Genomic DNA, 22,654 nt, shown 5'->3' with positions numbered 1-22,654 from the left:
AGGGGGAGGGCAGGACGGTATAGGAGCAATCAAACACAGATGAGAGCAGAAAATAATAACCTTTGTAATGTGGGGGCACAGATAAAGGAGGAGGAAGCTCACCTGACATTGGTGTGCCGCTGCACATAGAGGTTGTGGAAGTTGTTGGTACTCTCAGTTCGACCAAAGTTGGGTCCCTGCAGCCTCTGAATGATCTCGGCTTTCATCACTCTGGCTATATGAGATGGCAGCAAGGATAACAGTAAACGCTCCTAGAGACAGAGGGAGGGGAAGGCAGGAATGAAAGCTAGGCACAGCAGAGTGAAGCAATTAGAAAAAGAATGAACTATTTTGATGAGATGGGAACATAAAACATATTTGGTTCATAAGGTAGTGAGCCAAAGTTTGGATCTGCACATTAACACAATAATGCAGTACCAAGAATAAAATAGCACTGTTAAATTCATTTGTGATAAACCCACAGGCACATAATGCCCTTATTTTGTTTTCAGATTTCATAATGTGGTAACAGTAATAGACTTACTTTGGTAAACTCATGCACAGACTTTGCTAAACCTGCAGGGTGTTTGGCTTTGGTTGTTTTGTTTAACTTTTCAGCTCATTATGAGTCAAAAACAAACATGGCAATAAGCAAAAAGTTATTATTTGGATTAAAATCCATAACTGTGAATGCACACTGGAATTATTTTGCAGGATTGTGAAACGTAGAGCCACAAATAGACCCAAACTTTCACATGTAAAATGGTGATATGCAAATCTTATTTGGAGCAGCATATAAGCAGTAATATTTTCTGTTGTATTTTATTCTATTCTATTTTATTAACTGCTATTCTATCATGTACAGCTCCGCTCTGTTCCATTTTCTTCTGTTTTGTTCCCCTCTTTCTTCTGTTGTTCTGTACAGACCTCCTCCATTACATTCAGTTCCATTGTTTTCTATTCTGTTCTACTCTATAGTATTTAGTGTGCTGTTGTGTTCTCTACAGCTCTGATGAATTCTGTTCTATTCTACCCCTATTTGGTCAATTCTATTCAATACAATTCTACTCTATTCTATTCTATTCTATTCTATTCTATTCTATTCTATTCTATTCTATTCTATTCTATTCTATTATTTTCTATTATTTCTATTGTGTGCTATTCTGTTCTGTACTGATCTATTCTATTCTATTCTATTGTGTACTGTTCTACTCTCCTTCTCCAGTACTCTATAAATATAGCCGTTGTCATCCACAGCTAATATTTAACCTCCTAAATAGATTGTCCCCCATCCCCTTAATGATGGTGCATTGGAGCTAATTTTTCAGCTCTGAGCACAGGAAGCCAATGTCAAGAACAGAAGAACGATTGAGGCACACAAAATATCTTCATGTTCAAATATGTAGCATGGCAGAGAAAAGCAATGGAGCAAGTTCTGCTGTTCACTGCCTATGATTTTAACCTAATCGATATTTGATAATTATGAGGAGATTAAGGTAGAAATTAAAGGAGACATCCACTGTGAGAAAGACCTGTAAATGAACCGTGGCTCTTTACCACTTTGGAGGATTGAGGGGATTTCTCTCTGTATGATTTGAGGGCTGCATTGTCGTTTGTTGCATTGTGACTATACAAAGAGACCGTCATTGTTTGACCCTGAGATGCTGACATCAGAGTTTGATGGTTGTTGTTGATATCTTAGAAAGTTGACATATTCTCTGGAAAGCACTGGGAATCTTAACAAGACATGCCATAGTGTAGGATAGTCAGTAATCTGGGGAGTTTTTTGAGATGCAAAATCCATCACCTAAAGCTGTTGTGTAACCATGTAAGTTGTGGGTTTTTGCTTTAATTTAGCACCATGCACATCAGATGGAGGGTTGTTTGAGGGTGATTTTGGTGTGCGTGTGTGTGCCAGAGTGTGTGGGAATGAGTGTGGGTGTGTGTGCATGTTAGAGAGACTGAGTAGCTGCCTGAGGGGGTGTGACTCATAAATGCAGCTCACAGCAGAGAGGGTCATTACATTGTTCACACACCATGGGCTCATTTCCTAAAACACAGCAGCAAATTAAGTAGAGAGAGGGTTTGGTGGTGGATGGGTGGGGGCTACACTAAAAATAGAAACCCACACCACCCGCACTTATTTACTTATTCAGCACTGAAGAAATATGAACATTCGACTGTGAGCATGCAGAGAGGGCGTAATAGCCTGAAGAGATATAGCTTTATTAATCATGTGTTTGATAAATGAACCATAGTGATCTGTATTCAACTACTGAATGAGATTTAGTGGTGTTTAGTTATGCACTGACATTTGCATGCATCCTCACACATTCTAAAATACACACACAAACACACACATCCACACACACATTGGTGCAAATGCAGAGAAACATATGCAAGTGAAAATATCCAACGTGAAGATAGTTGCTTTGGTCAATATCTTCTATTATTCAAATACCACCTACAGCAAACAAAAATATCCACTGACTTGTGGTAATATATCTTTTCCAACTAAATTCATATGATAAAAAAATCAAATCAACAAATATATTTTCATATACAACATCGTTATGCCCACCTGTGGAATAAATGACATACAAACATGTCATAAATAACTTAATTTTATTTGTGTCTGATGGAGTATTTGTAAAATTTCTATTTCTATCATGTAACAATGATATACTAGAATTATGATAAATTATGTATTTCACCATTTGTAATAAATACTGCAAATTTTACATAAAAAAAGAAAAGAAATCATAGCTAATCCCTACAGTGTAGACCACCAGCGTGGTGTAATTTTATATGTCATTTCCCTGGTCAGAAAGAATGGCTAATGTCACGGCAAAGACGCTAATGTCAGGCAAATGTCACTGCATAATGCCTCTTTAGACATGATCGACTTACCAACTCCTCATCCCTGACAAAACTGAGAAGTGAAATATTTTGGCAATAAAACAGAATATGTTTGAATTTCATTTGGGCTCTTGTCAAGTATGTGTGGCTCTGAGAGAGAGACAGGAACTACAGGAGTCAAAAGTCTGCAGCTGAACTAGCAGTTTATCTATAGGCTTTACATTTTTAGACACTAGCTGAGTGTTGATCTCAGGTGACAGAATTAAAGCTTCATTCCCAAAGCACCAAAAGTTACAGGTGGCCATAAAAAGGTACAGACACATGTCATTCAGTCAGTGGGCTAATTTGTAATGTCTCATATAAACCAGGGTTTGATGCCATGGACTTAACACATATGTGCACTAAATCGCGGGCATATATTTGAACTCAATTCACTATCATGGTTTAAAAAACGTATGCAGGTGCTAACACTTGAAAGGGGCAGGACTCCATCCAATATTTGTTGAAGTGGTGGAGCAACAGCAGCAGCACTCTGCCACTGCTAGAACTAAGCTGGTTGCGTAGCTAATAACTGAGTAGTTGTACTGAGTATACAGAGACACTAATGAATTAATGTCTAAAATTTTGAATTGCAGTCTTGTATTAGAACATTTTAGTCCACAGAAGAGGCATAAGAGCAGGACATGCAGTAATCTGATGACAGGAGCTGACATTAGATAAATAATATATAAATAATAAACTCAAATTATTTCAGTCCTGCCCATGAATGTGAGTGTGTACCTGTTGGTGCTTCTCAAACTCCAGCTTGATGGGTGACTTGATGCAGTTGCAGGTGTCTTGGTAGGTCTGTTTGAGAGCCAGGTCCATCAGATGCTTGTGGTACGCCCCAGCCAGGTTACCACAGGTGAAGATGATCACATTGGCTAAGATCTGCCACATATAACACGTTGAACATATACAGTGTATATAAAGGTGACGCACTTTTCATACATGCTTGTATGTTTAATTTCCCTGCTATCTGCCTCCTTCTACTTAAGTCTATATCATTATGTTGTAAAACCAGTCCAGAACAAACACTTTGACTGCTCTCTTCCTTTACTGTGTCAACCTCAACCTCTTTAAACTGTGGCCTTGCATATCAATAAGTTGTCCTTGGTGCTGTATCCAAGGGCAATGAGTGTCTTCGAGCATGTTTTATTGTTGGTATGCTTTTCCACTGTGTATGTGTGAGAGAGAGAAAGAGAGAGGCTGTCGATGATTAGAGTGTGTTTACTTTGATGGCTGATTAGAGGTAGTCACCGTGTGTGTGTGCGTGCATGTGGATGTGTGTGTAACTATACAGATTTTATTCTTATGTTCCTGCTGTGCATTGTTTGTTGTTTGATGTATTAATAGAAGTTCCAACATTATGATGTCTCTGTGTTGCGGTGAGACTTTCTGTGTCATGTTTCAAGGGTCCGTTCAGTGAGAGCCAGTGTTTTAAGAGCTGTTCCCTGAGTATATTAAAAGGCAGTTCGTTTGACTCAGGAGACTTTGCTGAATGTGCTGTGTCATGATGATACAGGACTGGTTCACTGTTTTATAACCCAGACCCTATTAAAATGTTGTACCTCATCATTTTTAATCGTGCATGGAACAACCTTACCAATTTCATTTTGAGAAGCCGTCTCTGCTCTATCTAAAGCGGGATGTTGTGTAAAATGTAGATTTCAACAGTCTCTCTGACTTGTACTTTTAGACAGCCATCTGCCTTACCTGCCAGACTAGAGGCTCCAGTTCTGGGATGGTGTTGGCCAGGCAGATGCTCAGGGTGACAGTGTGCGAGATGCAGGTGATGGCGCTGGCGATGATGGCAGCTCTCATGGAGAATGGCAGCATGGTGTAGACGACAAACACAATGAACAGGAAGAAGGACACCTGGAAAGGGGGAAACAGGGAGACGTCAGCAGGTAAAGGTAAAATAAACCAGATCTGCTCAAAGCTCTTGATGTTTTGCAGTATTTTTTGATCGTTTAGGCTATTTTTTCTTTCATTTTTCTTTGTTGCTTTTCCAGCGTCTGTAAATTTAAGTAAACAGAGGCCAGTTGATAACTTAACTACCCTTTGAGAAGAATATGCTGGCCAAAAAATCCAATGCCATCATGCTTCAGTTATGTGTCTGCTTTACAGAAGTGTAAGCATAGTGGACAGTTACCTAATTTAACATCTTAGGTCAACTAAGGCTTGTACTAATGGTCCTACAAGTACTGTAGTGATGCCAAAAATGACCACAGCAGTGCCCAAATATAGATCGCATAAATGCCTTTGAATGATTTTCACCAGAGATTTATGTTCTGTAACTACCCTCTTTGTCTGCTTTTTGTCTAAATACAGAACGCAGTGAGTTGAAAGGTGAACTGGCTGCCCACTCTTCCTCACACAAAGATCCAATGCTAAACTGCTGATCCTCTGTTAAATTATTATGGAAGAGTGGGCTGCTCACTTAGTTTTACAAAAGGACAAAATCCTGTGATAAACTGCCTAGAAGACCTAATACAACACATCAGAGCATCACAAAACTGCTGAGGTTTAACACAGGAATTGCTCAAATGTTTCCTTACATATGGGAATAAATACAAGACTGTGTAGTGCTTTACTGTGGAAAACATTCTGACAGAGCTGCCTGCATGTTTACTGCCATCAGTCCTTTCTCCCTCCAGGCTTCCATCAAAGCCTCTTCCTCCGCCTTCCGATATGCGTGTGAGTGCATGTTCCTGTATGTCATGTGTACATGCAGATGTGTGTTTCCTCCTGTGTCGTTCATTGATACCTTGTGCCTTAACCTCCTGCTTCATCTCTGTCCACTTCCCCTGCTGTCAGTCCAACCTCCTTCCTGTTATGGTGGCTGTGGTGGCGACTGGCGCAGACAGGTCACAGATTCAACAGGGACGCCAGATGAACTCTGACCTTCCTGCCTGTCTGTTTATTTCCCCTGTCTATCAGCTTCACATAGTTTGTCTGCAAACAGGAATCCACTAAGACTGCTTGAACTAACCAATTTTCCTTGAAAACAAACCCACAATTCCTGCTGTCACTTAGCCCTAAATGTGTCTCTAATGTTGCCAGACATACATTTACAATACAATACATTTACATACAATTCAAATAACAAATATTCCTCACTGTTGTTTCCTTTGTGCAAGTACAAGCCACATGCTACTCACAGTGTTTATGGAATCAACATTATAAACATTATTTGCAGTGACAGGTGACTTGGTGTTGCATTGCAAAGATATGATTACTTCTACCACTAACATGTAATGTTTTATCAAGCAAAAATGCAACTAGAACATTGGATGTTAGTGATTGTTTGCTTGACTGAGTTCTTCCTAAAAGATGACCTGAACGCAGAGAACAGAGAGAGAGAGGTGTTTGTAAGCTCAGACTTTTTGTTGCTAAGGGAACCAACATAGGGAAGGATGCTGACGTCGGAGCAGATGTGGTGTTTCTTCGATCCGGTATAACTTCAGCTCCTAACCCTGAACTCCCACCTCTGAAAACAGCAAAGGACAGTTGGAGTGTGTGACGTCTGGTCTGTTTGGGTGGCTGTAGGAATTGAGAATGGCAGTCCAATTTCAGGTGCGTCACCTGCCTCTGTCTGCGACGCAAGCAGCCAGACACACTCCATCTCCACAGCACTCCGGCCTGAATCCTAATACACCCTCAAACACCTCGAGATGGGAGCTGCAGCCATCATCTCACTTTGGCTTCTTCGATTACTTTTTTTCTGTCTTTTGTTCAAGGCGCACCACAACCCTCCTGTATTTCAGACAAAAGCAGGGCACGCTTACTTTCCGCCTCACACACATACACACACAGAGACACACACAGATAAGCATGCTTGAATACACACATCAGAAATGTTTTGCTCTCTGCTCACTTTAGCATTTATGAGTGTAAGCGGCTCGGCAGCATTTTTGGATGCAAGCACCCACTTTTTTTTCTTTTTCTTTTTTTTTTTTGGCAAGCATGTGGAAATGCACACATATACACACTCACACATGGGTCAGTGTGACTGTGTCTTGATTCTGGGGTACCAGGTGTAGCAGCCATGTTCAATCTGCCTTCTGGAAAGAGCCATGGCCTTCGCAGAAATCAAATAAAGCCCAGACTAACGGGGTAATGCAGCTAGATGGTGGCAGGCACAGCTTGGACTGTATGTGGACAAGATATCTGTGTGTGTGTGTGTGTGTGTGTGTGTGTGTGTGTGTGTGTGAGCAGGCAAGCATGTTTGTAGTGGGGTGGAGGGGTTAAAAGTGAATGACCAAGCAGAACACCAGAGTTTCTCTCTATCTCTGTCTCCCCCTCCCCTCTCTCTATGTCAGGCCTTCACTGTTATTAGCTCTGTGTGCTCCATCAGACATACTGTTCTCTCAGTAATCACAATCAATCCAACCCACTGAGAGCGGGCTGCAATTCCAACTGTTCTCTTTTCACTGGATTTCTGCTCTCCTACAAGTTTCTTTCATGCCTTTCGGACTTTGTCTTTCTTTCTTCTTATAAACTAAAAGTCAGAGAGGAAAACAGATACAGGATAGATAGATAGATAGATAGATAGATAGATAGATAGATAGATAGATAGATAGATAGATAGATAGATAGATAGATAGATAGATGGGGATATAAGTAGGAGAGTCATGGGAGCAGAATAGAGTGATTAATAATGCAGAATGATTATGCTCTCACAGGTGGCTGATGGTAAAAATATCTCTATCCCTGTGGAGGCAGGGAAGGAGTGAAGGGGAGGAAAAAAGGGAGAGGGGAAATTTGGGCATGGTGGGGGAGGGCGAAGAGGGGGTCTTAACAGGAGAGGAAGAGGCAGGTGGAGAAGCTGGGAAGAGAAAAATGGGATTTGATGAATAGGGGGAGACAGGGCGCTAGCATGAGAAAATAGGATTCCTGAGACAAAGAGAGAAGGAGTCTGGCACTGAAAACTAATGTGTCTGTCTGCTGATCTGCTCACCTCCAGCTCTCATCAGGCCTCATTAACACTTGTCACATGTGGAATTAATTTGTAAATCTTGTCTGTGCACATGCACACACAGTCACACACGCAATCAGTTGTGCATGCACAAAGACACATCTACAGACATGTATGCGATCACACAAACACTCATAAATGCACATGCATGTGTCAAAAAGTAGACCTCAATTAATCAGATTTTATTATCCTTAGTCATGTAGTAATTTATTGTTGGTTTCAAAGGGACATTTAGAGAGAGTCTAATGAAAAGATGCCATTGCTTGCTGTCTGTGGGGGTCATCTTTTCTTTTTGTTGCTTCCATCTTGACCTTTAAATTAGTTCTTAATTTTAATCTGTCTGAACTTCCAACTTTATGGAAATTTCTTTGCAGGTCCAGTAGTTTGTATTTTTCCTGGTGTCTCACTGTACCCTGTGGCTTGTACCTTTTCTCTCACTGTAACTTTACCTTTCATTAAGCCCCTCACCCCAAACAATTATCCAATCACAGCTTAGCAACCATAGCTAGGCTCAACAGGTCTACCATGCTTTGGCTTTCTCTGAATGTGGAAGTGGAGCATGGAACTGTAGTAAGAGTGATAATTTACAAATAAAAAGTTTGGAAGGTTGTTTCTTTTTTCTTACCTTCTCTAAAACAAATAACACAAAACTGTAAATAATAGATTAAACAGTGCATTTGTCTGCGGTAACATAAGCAGCAAATGTGTCAGGCTATAATATCTGTATTTTATCTGTATTTATACCTACACTGGCAATAAGCAGGGCCTAAACCAGAAGGGAGTTGGAAATTGCCACATTGCCCTATTTTCTGTGTTAAACTGTTTTACGTTGCCATTTACACTCCTCTCACATATATATGAGTTAGTTACTACAGAAACTATACAAAATAATAACATTCTCACCTCCAAAAAACATTACTTTATTCTTTTCTTTCCACTGTTTTCACCCTCAGCCCTGCACTTTAAGCAGGTAACTAGGTCCTACCCTGTACACTGTGTTACCGTTTGGACAGGCACTGAGGAAATGAGCGGGATACTATCTGCAGCATTGTAGTCCAGCGGATTTCTGTCTGCAATTAGGGCAGAGCAGGAGGAAAGAAAAAAAAAACAAGCTGTTCATATCTGAAAAGAGTGCATTATCTGTTCATATCCCAGTAATGTATTCATACTTGGTTACACCCCTGGTCTCTGTCAAACAAAATAACAGTTTGCTTCCTTACCTCATTCATGATACTGGAGCTAACATATATATATATACCTATACTGCAGTGCAAGAACAATGCAATGTTTTTTTTTTTAAATTATCATGTACATAGGCATCAGGTGAATATTTAAGACAACTTTACAGGATTCTCCTTTCAAAACAGGTCAGCTGGAAGCATCTAAAGATCTGCGAGAGAGTGATCAGCATGCTTTTCACCAACTCATGAGTTAACATTAGTTGAATTAGCTAGGTAGCTAAAGCTGATGAAATCAGCGAGCAACAGCTGTCGCTTATATGAGCAAAACTGACTGCTGCCAGCTAGAAAAAAGAAGCTTGCTGTTATCTGCCATTGTCTGAAATCAGGAACCCACTGCTTAAAAAATTACTGAGAATTTCGAGTGGCAAGTCTGCCACTGTTATTATTGTAAACTGTATTGTAATGTCTTGTAAGAATGGAAAGCTTGATGGGCACAGCAACAATAACTCAGAGGGGTGGAACATACCAAACACTCAACTGAATTGACTGCACACCCGCACATGCAGCCAGGCCTGCAGTTGTACTGTACATGCAGTGGGTATAACTAGGTTCGCAGATGCACCTGCATGTACTTTTAGACACAGTAACACGCACACAAAACAAACACACACATTTATCTACCTGGTCCCATGGACTGAGTATCCCTCCTGAGAACATGAACAGGTAACCCATGGTGACCAGACAGGCCCATATCAGGAGAGAGAAGAGGCGGAGCATCCGCTTGAAGACCGACTCAATGCAGACGAGGATGAAGATGGACAGGAAGAGGAAGAGAGCGGCCGGCACGGTGATCAGGAATGTCAAATGGTCCTCTGTTTTCTGGAGAGAGAGAGAGAGAGAGAGAGAGAGAGAGAGAGAGAGTATTATTGGAAATCCTATCTAGAAACTGATTTGTAGTACATAGTCTGTCATAGTCATAGTCTGTATACATATTCAGCAGTCTATATGCATATACAGGCTGCATTAACATACTGGTGAGGACTCTTCCCTGAGCACATTTGTAATCATTAAAGTGGGTAATGACTGGCTTCAAAAAAAGCCATGTACTCTTAGTAATGTTTATGTATGCTAAATTATTATTATGGAGGACCAGAGAGAGACTTACCAGAGACACATTAATGAGTACTGAACCTGCTTTACATATTTACTACAGACCAGCTAACCCAAAACTTTAACCTTAAATCCAACACCAATGTGTCCCTATGAGGACATTCTGTCCTCAGAAGGATAGAGGTACGACATGACACACAGGCACAAACAGATGAACAGACGGCACACAGATCAGCAGACAGACAGTCTGAGCCCAGAGAATGTGCTACAGCATCACTTCTGCACTCACACTGTCAAAGTCAGCGTTTAAAAGGTGTCAACACACACACATACACTCACACCCTCTGTCTCTTTGACTTCAGCCAGACCTCCCTCACCCACCCTCTCATCCTCTATAGCAGAAAGCCTCTTCTTCACTCTAACTATGTCATGTTTACACTCCAGGAGGATGTGCACTGCACAAAGCTGTCCATCCTAACAGGTTAGCTGGCTTGAAAAGGGATAAATATCTTGCTGTTTTTCTTACAAGGCAGTTGAGGGTTCCCCCCCCCCCAAAGATATTCTCACACCTTGGTGCCATTATCTACCGTTTGCTGCCTTGTGAAGATGATATTGATTCTTGTTCCTTGAAACTTTCAAGTGCAAAAAAATCCACATAAGTAACAGAATTTTTCACTTATTCCAAGAAAATCACTTCATATAAGACAAAATGACAAAAAAAAAAGACATGCAATTATTCTCACTAAACTTCAATGGAAGGACGGATGGTTCTTTACTGAGAACATTTAAATGTTCTCAAAAAAGACAGAACAACTAGCAAATACTTTACTGTGCAAATCACATCACCCATCACACACAAACCCATCCCACAAACATGCATACACCAATGTTGTCAGGGTACTCTAGTAGTCCTTTTGCCCTCTTCAGCATGTACTAAATTATGGAACAGCGCCAAAATCACCATCTCTTGCTCAAAGAGACTGTGAGCACACAGCTTCCACACACACACACACACACACACACACACACAGCGCACTTTCCCAGACTCAATCCTACCCGACACCCACATAAACCATTTTAAATTATTCCAAAGTCATGATTGCGCTGACAGGTCCAGCAGCTGTAAATGTTAAATTAGCAAGCCGGCGTATGATCAGATGTCGATGATTTTACAGTAAAATGAACATTGTCGTTGGCATAGAAATGCCTTTGATTCTATTAAAATGCGATCCACTGGAGCAGCTTTTATGGAAGAGAATGAAAAAGATGCCACAGGCTCAACCTTGAATTTGTGGCTGATTTGACAGTGTATTGACTGGAGCTGCTTGTTGAAAACAGCAGAAGCTATTTGGCTATTTGAAGAGAGCATTTTGCTGTGTATTAATGTAGCAGCATGATGTAGCAGAGGTAGTATGAGTCAGGGTCTGGCGAAGGGATCCCATGGGATACAGTTGCTGACGCCACGCCAGCTATACAGTGAGCCTGGAGCACAGACTGAATCCCAATGAGGATGTAAGCAAGACTGCAAAATTACACAAATACCAGTGGGGTACCTCAGTGACAAACCCATCCTTTGTTGTCAAAGCACATTTATAAACCCTATGTTCACACACACATACATGCACAGGTTAGGGAGGGGGGACACTCTCTTTCACTTACTTGTGGTAGGCTGTAAAGCATCCACTCATTTCTGATTGTAGGCCATTTAATCCTGTTAAAACCCTTTTGAAACCATTTAAAGCCATTTCCCTTGACATAGCATAGAGGGAGGGAGCTCTGCCTGCCTGCCTGCCATAATGTACTGCATTGTCACCCAGAACAATTATTTCCTTTTTTAACCCAGTCTGGCTTATCCAGCTATTATACTAGGAGGAAAAGGGGGAACAGGGAAATGTAGCAGCAGCAGCCAGAAAGAGACAGGGAGATGCAGCAATGTAATTATTCAGCAGCGAAATGACACAAACACACCAAATACATTATGTCAGACAGTGAGGAGAAGGGGAGATGTGGCACAGGAGTGTGTGTTGAAATCATGACAGTGTATGCACTTTCCATGTTCTGGTGCCTGTTGAATATTTATTCCACCTGATGAAGCAGCGCTAGTGGCAGATTTCTTCAGTCTGCTCTCAGCCTGGTTATGAAAATCATCAATAATCAACAAACCTCTCCTTGAGTGCTCCATTTGCAGTGTAGAGGAACATTAACAGACAGACTTTGCTAAAACAGGTCAAAGGTTGCAGGGCATCCATATATGTGAACCAAAAGAGTATGATAGAAATTATTAAAGCTAGTTAGAGGCATAACAAGTAGCTTATCTGAAGACCTATTGTCATGAAAGGAAAAGTCTGATACTACTTTCAGTGCTTGTGAATATCCTGCAGACAGTGTTATATCAGCTTTAAAATAGGGACTAAAATTGTGTGAATTTTTTTCTGGAAATTAGGTTCAAAAAGTGGGTCAGACAATTATGTGTTCATTATATCAGATATTCTTTTTGAATGGAGAGGGTATACAGTATGTAACAACAGTGTTGCATCATGGGTATTTGTGTCTTAATATTGCTAGGCTAGTAAGCCTTTTCAAGTCCATCCGCAGTGAGTTTTTCAGAGTAAGTCAGCCCTAAAAGTGCTAAATCTGCAAGAGCCTACAACCTAAAAACAAGTTGATAGCATCTCCCGACATCTTTACTACAGATATAAACCAGAGGAAATCTGTCAAAATGGCAAGAATTATGGCTGTCACAGATGATGAGCTCAGAAAGACTGAAAAATGCTAACTGTCAGAGAAAATGATTCCGAGAGATGAACGAGACTGAGAGAAGAATCGACTCGCTTCAGTATCTCCGTCAGCTGGTTAGTGACTACACCCACTCAGAAAGTGACCTGCCTAGAGATGCCCAACTGAACAGTAATTTTGGTAAGGTATCACATTGTCAAATGGCCAGGGGAGGATGAGAAAATTCTATTTCAAATCCATGCAAGCCTATAAGCCTTGTTTTACCCATGTGTAACTAAGCCCTCCAAAAACCTATGAAAAATCCTGTGTATATAACATTTTAGAAGACAAAGCATGCTTTATTATGTATTGTGATTGTTTTTATTTCAGAGATCTAGAGAGTCAGCTGTGTAATCACACATTCATTCATCACAGCTCCCCAGGAGGGAACTTCATCAGTACAGGGTGAAGAAATGGTCATTTCACAATCACACAAAAAGACGCCAGAGGGCACAGCAGTGGGGCGCCACTGCTGAGAGGATCGAACCAGTTTGAAATGCATGCATACAAGCAAACATTCCCACCAGCCAAATAATACTGTTCATGTAAAGGATAGACCATGGGAAAATAGTAATATGGGCCCTTAAGAAACTATAACTGAAGGAAGTGAGTAAACTGTAAATAATAAGAATTTCAAGGAAATCTGAAAGAACAAAAGCACAAAATAACATGAAGCAAATACAATTACTCCTGTTTTCTAAATTATAATCATGGAACTTGAAAGAAAGATTGCACATTTAAAGGGACACTCCACTAATTTAACGTAAATGCAAAGACAGTTTAGTCAGAGTTTTTTCTCCCAAGTAGAACAAAAGCATCATTTGCGTCATTTCAGCAACTGCCCCAAAATGACAAGGGTCAACAAAACATCAGACTTTAACACAGATGACAGTTTGTTCTCCATTTCTAGCAAAGAGTCACTCAAGTCTTTTTTTTTTAAAGAATGAACACAATCACTCCTTAACCTTATGCACATTTTTAGCACCCAAACCATGATAACAAAGGTCTCCTCCCCTCCCTCCAAGACGTAGTCACCTGGACAATGTTTCTGATAGAAACACAAAACAACCACCAAGAGACAGAAAACGATCTAGAGGGGACAAAAAATGACCACAGACGGCCAACAAACACAGCACAACTACAACAAAACACAAGACAGACAAGGTTAAATGAGAAAATGCAAGTTGCGTCACGTTGTGCAGTGTGTGAGGGGTAGTATCCCAGTTTGACCCATACTACGGTCACTATGGGTAAATCAGAAAATCTTGGGCTCTGCTGCGTTGATTTTGACCATTCTTAGTTTAATGTGATATTTTCCTGTTTAAATAGCACACTGGCATGAGATGTAACTGAGGGAGGTCTCATTCAAAAGATTAATCTCATGGGATATCATTTAAGGAGATCAAGACTTTTTCATACATGACGCACAAAGAACCTGTCGCCAAGAAGTAAGATAATGGGATTTTTTTTTAAAGGAACACACTGTGAAATTATTTATTTCAGTATTTTTCTCATTTCAACTGAATGAAATTATGAAAACAGAATGTGTTCAAAGTTTGAAGTTTAAACGTAGCATTTAGGTATGAAGTCCTGTACGTGTGTGTGTGTAGAACACCAGTTCTTTGTGGTGTTGAAGCTCTGACCACACCTCAGTCAGTGATGTCACAGCATCTATTTCACTTCATTCATTCACCTTCCTGCTCCCAGAGTGACAGACTGGTGATCCATCATTACAAAAAACACCCTGCTCTCACAGCCCTGCATCTATCAAACTCTCCATGAGAGATGGAAATGAATCAATGTTTGCAGATGCTGTTAATATAATGGCAAGAGATCCGGAAAATGCAAAGACTAAAAATAGGTTGCAAATGGTAATAAACTACCGGAAACATGAACTGACATATACACTGAGGTCAATAAACAGTGCTGTAATCAGTGATGGAAATCATGAAGTGGGAGCTGGGAGATGTTTTGTCCAATTTATAGATTTCCAATGTTCCATTACCAGATGTAATATTGACCTCTATTAAACTGTCAAATGGTGCTTTAAATGTCATTTGGTTAACATACTGCCGTGTAATTGCTGGGTCTGTATAGACTCCCACACGTTTGAGCATGCAGACACATTCCTGCACACATTCCAATCAATACAACTTCAAGGCAACAAGAAAGAACAAGAAGAATTATCTTCTCTAAAAATTGTATACAAGCCTGCGAAGGAAATGAGGGACCTCAGCTGATAAACACACCCAAACAACACATACACGTGATCATAAACATGAAAACGCATGCAAGCATACACGTGTACATACCAACACGCCTCAGCACACACGCACGCATTTGGTACAGTATGGGTGGAGGAGTCTTTGTCTTAACAACACCACATTCACCCACTCCAGCCCTGATCTGTGAGGAAAGATAAAAGTGTGCAGTAATTTTGGGAGCATTAGTGCTGCTTTGGTTGGGTTTCTGTCGGCTCACTGATAAAGCCAGAACACTTAAAACAACATCCTCCCCTCCCTCTGCCGCCCAGCCCCCAGCTTCAAACACACCCTCTATTTATTCCTGCCATTCTTCTACATCCAGCAGTAATAAATACACACGCCTCACTGAACAACCACTCCATAAATATAGACAAGTCTGTCTGGTATTTAATAGAAACAAAGTGGGAAAAAATCTGATTGATATTGTGAATAATGGGAAAGTTATTAGAGGAGATTGTAATTCAACCTGTAAATACAAGAGCAGAGCCCCAGAAGAGTAGAACCTAGAGAACTACATCGACCGGCCGGGGCAATAAGATCTATTGATTTGTCTTAAATTGGAGTAAAGGATCGATTTCGGTGGAGGTTCTCCTGGGAACGACCCCGTTATGGAGTTCAATTGAATGTAACAGGACTTCGGTGACAGCCTCCAGGCGCTGCTTTCAAAGCACATGACGCACACACAGGGAGAAGCATAAGTCTGCCACTCGTCCTGGACATATAGCAGCAAAACAATCATTTTGAAGCAACAACAAACTCAGCGATGAGTAGGCTTCCTTTTGTATGGCTATTTCATAAAAACACAAAAGCAGCACTTGAGAAACAATAGCTTGTGTTTGTGGTTGAGTGTTTGTGGCCAAAACAACACTTTTCACTTGACAAAAGCACCAACACCCACACAGCTGCAAACTAAACTCTCATCCCGCTCTTGATCCACTCAGCAGACCCGACGATGCAATTTAAAGTGCCGCTTTACAGCCTCTTATGTTGTCATGTATAATCATACACATGCACGTTGGCCACCTTGTCTCATTCAGTCTCGTGCTAAAAACAAAACTCTTCTTTTGTTCTGACGCTCCTCTGTGATCCCAACACGAAGGCTTCTATCTGATACTTGATAACAGTATATATAGCTGTAGCACAACAGGACCTTTTATGGTACTGTGATAAAATGTGCAGCCTTCCACAGCACTAAAAACACACTGTCTGAACTTTTAAAAAATGTGTTTTAGTTTTTTGATCAGATATGGTTTAATATAAAAAGAGATGTAACTCTTGTCCTGCTCAATGACTGTCATGCTGGTTATCACTTGTACCAGAGAGAAGCATCAGCATCATAGCATCATATTTTTAAGGTGATTTTACACTACACCTCTCAGAACACATCACAGCACTTCACATACAGTTTGAATGACTGTATGTGCAGTGCTGTGATGTGTTTGTGTCATTTCTATAGGTGCCACTGGTAGTCACAGCTCATGTTAGAGGAATAATTCAGCATTTTGGCAAATTCTCTTATTTGCTTTCTATCTGAATATGCTGCTGGAGGAATGGGCTGGTTAGTTTTGCTTAGCATAAAGACTGGAAACCTGGGGAAAGAGATAGTTTGCCCAAAGGTAACAAAATCCACCTCCCAGCACCGTGCAAGTTAACTGATTAACACACTGTACCTCATTGTTTAAGTGTAAGACTGACAGTTCAGTTATATTATTCATCTGTTGACTGTCCACAGGAACAAGGATATTTCCCAACACGTAACAACCAAGTTCTTCTTCAATTTATTCCAGAAACTTTGTTTGTTACTATTAATTCACAACAATAACATCCTTGTTTACTCTAACCTCCTTTTTCTGGATGGATTAACTTACACACACATCTAAGTATGTGTCTAAACACTTCACCTCTGCACACACACACCAACACGCTGCTAACACACCAGCACTCTCACTCACCAGTCCTGAAGCAAAGAACACCGCCAGCAGTGCGAGGCAGGTTCCCATGACGATCAGCAGCAGGAACACGATGAGCGGATGCTGCTGGCTCATTCTGTAGTAGGACTCATACAGCCAGTCCTGGGGCTTCTCGACCTCCACGTACACCTCTCCCTGGAACCCCGGGCACCCGTCCCCGAGGCTCTCGGGCCCCTCTGCACCCTCGCCTCCATCGCTCTTCTCAAGCAGGTAGCGTCCTCGGGTCCACAGAGCCTCCTGCCACATGGGTAGCTGCCTCTGGAAGGATGGTCCTGTTCTCTTACTGACCAACACACATGCACACAGAAGTGACCGGCGGCTGAGGGATACTTTTAGTCCCCTTCCTCCTCACATTCAAAAGTCCACCTCCCCCTCTTCTTCTTCTTCTTTTAAAAAAGTTTGGTCAGCTGTGGGGGATGGATGGACAGTTGAGTGAAAGAGAGCCAACTTTTCAGCTCCTCCAGTCTCCCTTGCATCCTCCGCCGCTCCTCCTGCTTGAGGTGACAAACTGAAAACAGATCTTCTTCCTTCTCCTCCACCTCCTCTTCCTCCTCCTCTTACCGGAGAAGGTGGTCGGACACCAAAGAGGAGCGATGAGGCTTCAGTTCCCTTCCTCTTGGCTCTCTTTATTGTTTGCTCTTTATGTTTGGTCAGTCAGACAGAGAGGAGCAGCCAGCCTCTGCTTACCGCTTGGTGCTGTAGCTCCGACAAGGCAACATGTTACTCTGCTGAGGTGCAGATGAGGACTGAAAGAGAGAGAGAGACAGAGAGAGAGAGAGAGAGAGAGAGAGAGAGAGAGAGAGAGAGAGAGCTGAGAGAGAGAGAGAGAATGTGCAACTGGGGGGGAGGAAAGAGAGCAAGAGGAGAGAGGGTGTGTACCAATATGTGTGCTGGGGAGAGCTTGTGGGTAAAAGTGTGTGTGTGTGTGTGTGTGTGTGTGTGTGTGTGCTGTACCTATTAGAGAGAGTGGAAATGTGTGAATGGTGATGTGTGAGAGTAGCTAATGTGGAGAGAACTGGTATATGACTCAAGACTCTGTGTGTGTGTTTCCAAGGTGCAGAAAAAGGAAGAGACTTAGAATTTTACATAAGAGAGAAACCTTAGACTGTGTGAAGTTGACAGAGGAGGAGAGAGGAAGAAGAAGAACTGTGTGTGTATGTCAGCGTGTGTGTGTGTGTGTGTTTGTCAGCATGTGTGTGAAAAGCAGAGCAAAAGTGAGTGAGTGAGAAGGGTTGTAACAGCTGTGCTAAACCAAGACAAGCAGCAGAGCGTGGAGGGAAAGAGAATAAAATGGCATCCAGCAGCCGGCGACAAGATAAAAAGTCTGGTAAGAAAAACACACAGAAGACGGAAGAACGGGAAGGAAGAGGAAGAAGAAACAAAGTCAGGAAGGAAAAACCTCAGGAGACAGAGAGAGTGTGGGAGGAAGAGAGATCGGTGCTTCAAAGGGGGGGGGGGGGGTGCAGAGGGAAGAGAGAGCTGGTAATGAGTGAAAGTTGGAGAGCGTCAGTGTGTGTGTGTGTGTGTGTGTGTCAGGGGTGAGAGAAAAAAGATCTGATGATCCAAAATCCCAATATTCCTCTCCTCCTCCCAGATTTCATTTTTCTCTCTTTCTTCTCGACTCCTGTTCTGCCAAGGCGGGCTCCCTCTCTTGCCATGCTACATGTGATGCTCCGTGAAGTGTGAAAATGGCCGCGCCACTTCAATGTGTCAGATCCACATAGTTTCCTTTTAGCACGCTAACCAGGCAGAGAGAAAGAGAAAGAGAGGAAGAGAAAGAAAGAGAATCTGTAAGCAGAGGCTGATAATGATAACCAGTACATAAAAGTGAAGGTCATTTTTAGAAACAACAGGCTTCACATTTTCAGGTAAGAGCTGAGTCTTGATCTCATCCTGAGTAAAAGGGAAGGCAAAGGAACTCTGTCCCAGAGCATCAACAATTACAATCAGCCATAAGCAAAGCAACAAACATGCCATCCCCAGTGAATTCCATCCACCCTGTGGGCAAACTGGAAACACCTTATACAAACTGCACAGCCACGCAAGCAGCTTATGAACCTATAGTGTGGTACAGCAGTGCTCAGGGCTAAGTGCTAACATTGTCATGTGTAATGCTCACTATAACAGTGTTAAAATGCTGATGTTTGCAACATCAGCACCTTAGTTTAGCATGCTAACATTTAGCAATAAGCACTAAACTCAAGTACAACTGAGGCTGATGGGAATGTCATTAGTTATGCAGGTATTTTATCACTTAAAAAACAAACTTTGATCAAAATATGGAGCTAGATGAAAAGTCAGAGAATCGCCAAAGTCATCACAAGACATCCTGAGGTAAACACGAATGACTGGACCAAATTTTGTTCCACTTTATCCTGGTTAACACTGGGATACTTAATGGGTAAAAATGTCCACCTGCTTGTGGGACTACATGAAAAGTCAGGGATTTAAAAAAGTCAGGATTCTTGAATGCCTGTGCAAAATTGGCAATCCATCATTTGAACTGATCAGTTGAGCCATCACAACAGACCAGCCTACATTGTCATTCCTGCAGCCCGGCTGTTAGCATGGCAACTCAAATGCACTTAGGCAGCCCATTTACTGTGTTTTGATTGATCATTGCACACTTGATGTAGTCAGAACATAAATGAAATGGCCTATTGATGGTCGGAAGGGCAGATTATTACAAGAAGAACACCTGGGTTCATCTTACTCCAGCTGTCACATCCCTTTCCAGTGTGATTGTGAAAATCCAGGAAATCTACAGTGATTCAAGTTGTAAAAATCAGATAATCAGTATGTATGAAATCACACGGCGAAAAAATGATGGAGTCACTCGTGGTTCATAGCTTCGTATTCTCACAGTTGTAGCTGCATGTGACTGGTGAAAGAAATAGAAAAACAAGTTTAAAAAAAGAAACATTTCATGGCAGTTTTCAGACACAGGGTGAACAGTGGTGAGATCAATCACTGTGGAGAGAGGGACATGGTAAGAAACTCATTGAGAATCACCATCCACTTGGCTAAAGCGATGGCGATAATGTCCTGCTGCACATTAACCCTCAAGTGACCAGCTCATAGAGCTCACCAGCTCAAACATACGCTAAAAAACACCTATTTTCACCAAATAAGCAATAACACACTATATTGTGCAAGTTCTATCATAAATGTAATAATCTCTGGAAATAGAATACAAAAAGAAAACTCTGTGGAGGTCAGTAAAAATGCTTGATTACCTTGACTAAAATGCTGTAATTAATAAAATACTGTACAGCTGTGATGTGACATCATTTATTTTGTACCACTAGGGGGCAGAACCAACAGAGAAACACACAGTTTGTTCAAAGTCAGTATTACCTGATGATTGAGCAATAAAGAATTACATTATGTTGCAATACACTTCTGTGTTTGTACAAAGTGTATTCATCCTGCATAGAAACAAAATATCCAGAGTTTGTCTAAAACTGTAAATATAAGTCTTTGAAACAATCAACTAGGAGAGTGAATTAAACTAATTACCGTCAAAGATGTCAATTTTTATTGTGCTCTGTTGATGAATCATACAGACAGACCATTTTCAGAGTAAACATCTTTATGTGTCATACCAGGAAAAAAAAAAAACCAGAAAGTACTCACATTATTTTTGGCTGTAGTCCATTTAAGTGAATCAGGGCCATGGTCTTGTGTGTGTCACAGCTTACAGGAGACACCTACGTGAAGAGGAGCTGTCATTAATGATGTCAGTTACACCTGTGCTTTGGCTCACCAAATGGAAGCACTCCCACAGGTGGAGGAAATTAAAACTAACTGCCAGAAATAGAAAACTACAGAGAAAAGTAAACATTTTGTTAACTCCTGTGGAGTTTCTCAATTTTATTTTAACATTAGTGTCAGTTCTACAGTATTAACATGTATTAATGTATTAAGTGCATATTTTTAACTGCCAATACAATAAACTATTAATAATTATATATGATGTCAATGTACATTATAGCATTAGTATATGTGGGACTTAAGGCCATATCTACTGTATATTATAATTACATCAACTTAGCTAACATATTAGCAAACAGCTACCTACCTACAAATCCAGCTGCCACGCAGGAATATCAGCAGTTATCTGGAGCTGAGTTTATAGCCCCACGAGCCGTAAACTTCAGCTGAGGCAGTGAGAGCAATTTTTTTAATTTTTTTTTTTTTATTGGCTGCCATCTGTTTTATATGAACTGATAAGAGCCATTACAATCAATCGTATTTTGTTGAGTTAACTTAACACTTAGTGCTTCATGTATCCTAGTCATTCTGGTCTGTGGATATCAAGTGGGCTTCTTTTTTCTTTGAATTATCCTCTGCAATCAGTGCCAATAAGGCCTACAGCAAGACAGTAAAACACACTGAGATTAACTTCCTACTCCCTATTACACTCACAACTACACAACAACAGCAAGTAGAGACTAAAATTACTCCAAGACAAGGGCATGAATGAGCAACTTAAGTGTTATTGCAAGATTAATAGTTGAGTAATTATAATTATATGTCATTCAGCTTAATTAGATAACATAAGGTAAACTTAAGTAACAAGTTAAAAGTTCAATCCAAAAGGCCTGCAGTTCCAGTGGTTGATCAGCACATGAGGATCAAGTTCCCAGTGTCAGTAACCTCCTGAATCTAAAGCAGGGCGCTGCTGTAAAAGATCAGGCCTTCTGGAATAGAGAAAGCCCAAATATTTATTTTAGGAACAGGAACGACGGCAGCGAGATAGAGGGGATGATTGACGCCAGTAGTCATGCATCATAATAACCCAGATTCCCCTTGACAAGCTGATAGTTGTATGACATGAAGTGTGATGTATTTACAGCCATTCACTGTTGCTCACTCTGTCTCTTGTGACTGTGAGTCTGTGCAGTCCCAAACGGCTTTTTGCCCCCATAGAAATTGTGGTGTGAATCTGTGTTTCATTGTCACATCAAATCTCCCCTCTGGTGGTAACACAGGCATTTTACAAACATGTGATGAGGTCTCAGTCTGCAGTGTTTGGTGTCTATGTCGATGTTTTATTTGTGTGTATTTGTGTATGTGCTCATACCATATTGCCTACATATCATATGCTTCCTGCTTGGTTGCCTTGAATAAGCGTGTGTAATGTAATCTAATTAGGTCTGCCTTGACACAACAAAGACAAGATTAATGAACTGAGCTGAGCTCCTTGCACGCAGGCGCATACACAACCCCCATGACAGTTTAGCAGTGCAAGTGTGTGTGTGCGCGTGTGTGTGTGTAATTGTAAAGTGAGAGACAGCTTTAACTGTGAGCTGTTTTCCCTTATTCAACTTGTCCCCCCCTCCTTCATGGTGATAAATGTTGTTTTTTGAGCCCTCAAGCAAATTAGGGGAATCCCATTCTTTACTGCCTTAACAGACAGACAAATGCACTCACTCACACACACACACACACACATAAACTTTCCCTGTGGAACTAATCTGTGAAGTTTAATTT

The 22,654-nt window shown here is 41.1% G+C and overlaps 1 protein-coding gene across 1 annotated transcript in view; it reads right to left on the bottom strand.

Moving 5' to 3' along the window:
• The window catches only part of adcy2b (adenylate cyclase 2b (brain)), a 45,711-nt gene extending 24,790 nt beyond the window's left edge, over positions 1–20,921 (bottom strand). The window contains exons 1-6 of the mRNA XM_018701416.2: positions 20,795–20,921; positions 17,141–18,897; positions 9,721–9,918; positions 4,594–4,755; positions 3,619–3,768; positions 103–251 (exon numbers count right to left, since the gene is read on the bottom strand). Of these exons, the coding sequence (XP_018556932.1) occupies positions 103–251; positions 3,619–3,768; positions 4,594–4,755; positions 9,721–9,918; positions 17,141–17,404 (923 nt within the window). The 5' untranslated portion in view covers positions 17,405–18,897; positions 20,795–20,921. The remainder of the gene's footprint in view (positions 1–102; positions 252–3,618; positions 3,769–4,593; positions 4,756–9,720; positions 9,919–17,140; positions 18,898–20,794) is intronic.
• Between the last annotated feature and the right edge of the window lie 1,733 nt (positions 20,922–22,654).

This window comes from Lates calcarifer, linkage group LG3, assembly GCF_001640805.2.
Source record: "Lates calcarifer isolate ASB-BC8 linkage group LG3, TLL_Latcal_v3, whole genome shotgun sequence".
NCBI classification, from domain to species: domain Eukaryota; kingdom Metazoa; phylum Chordata; class Actinopteri; family Centropomidae; genus Lates; species Lates calcarifer.
The sequence above is the reverse complement of the archived record's forward strand: the minus strand, read 5'-3'. Positions and strand labels throughout refer to the sequence as shown.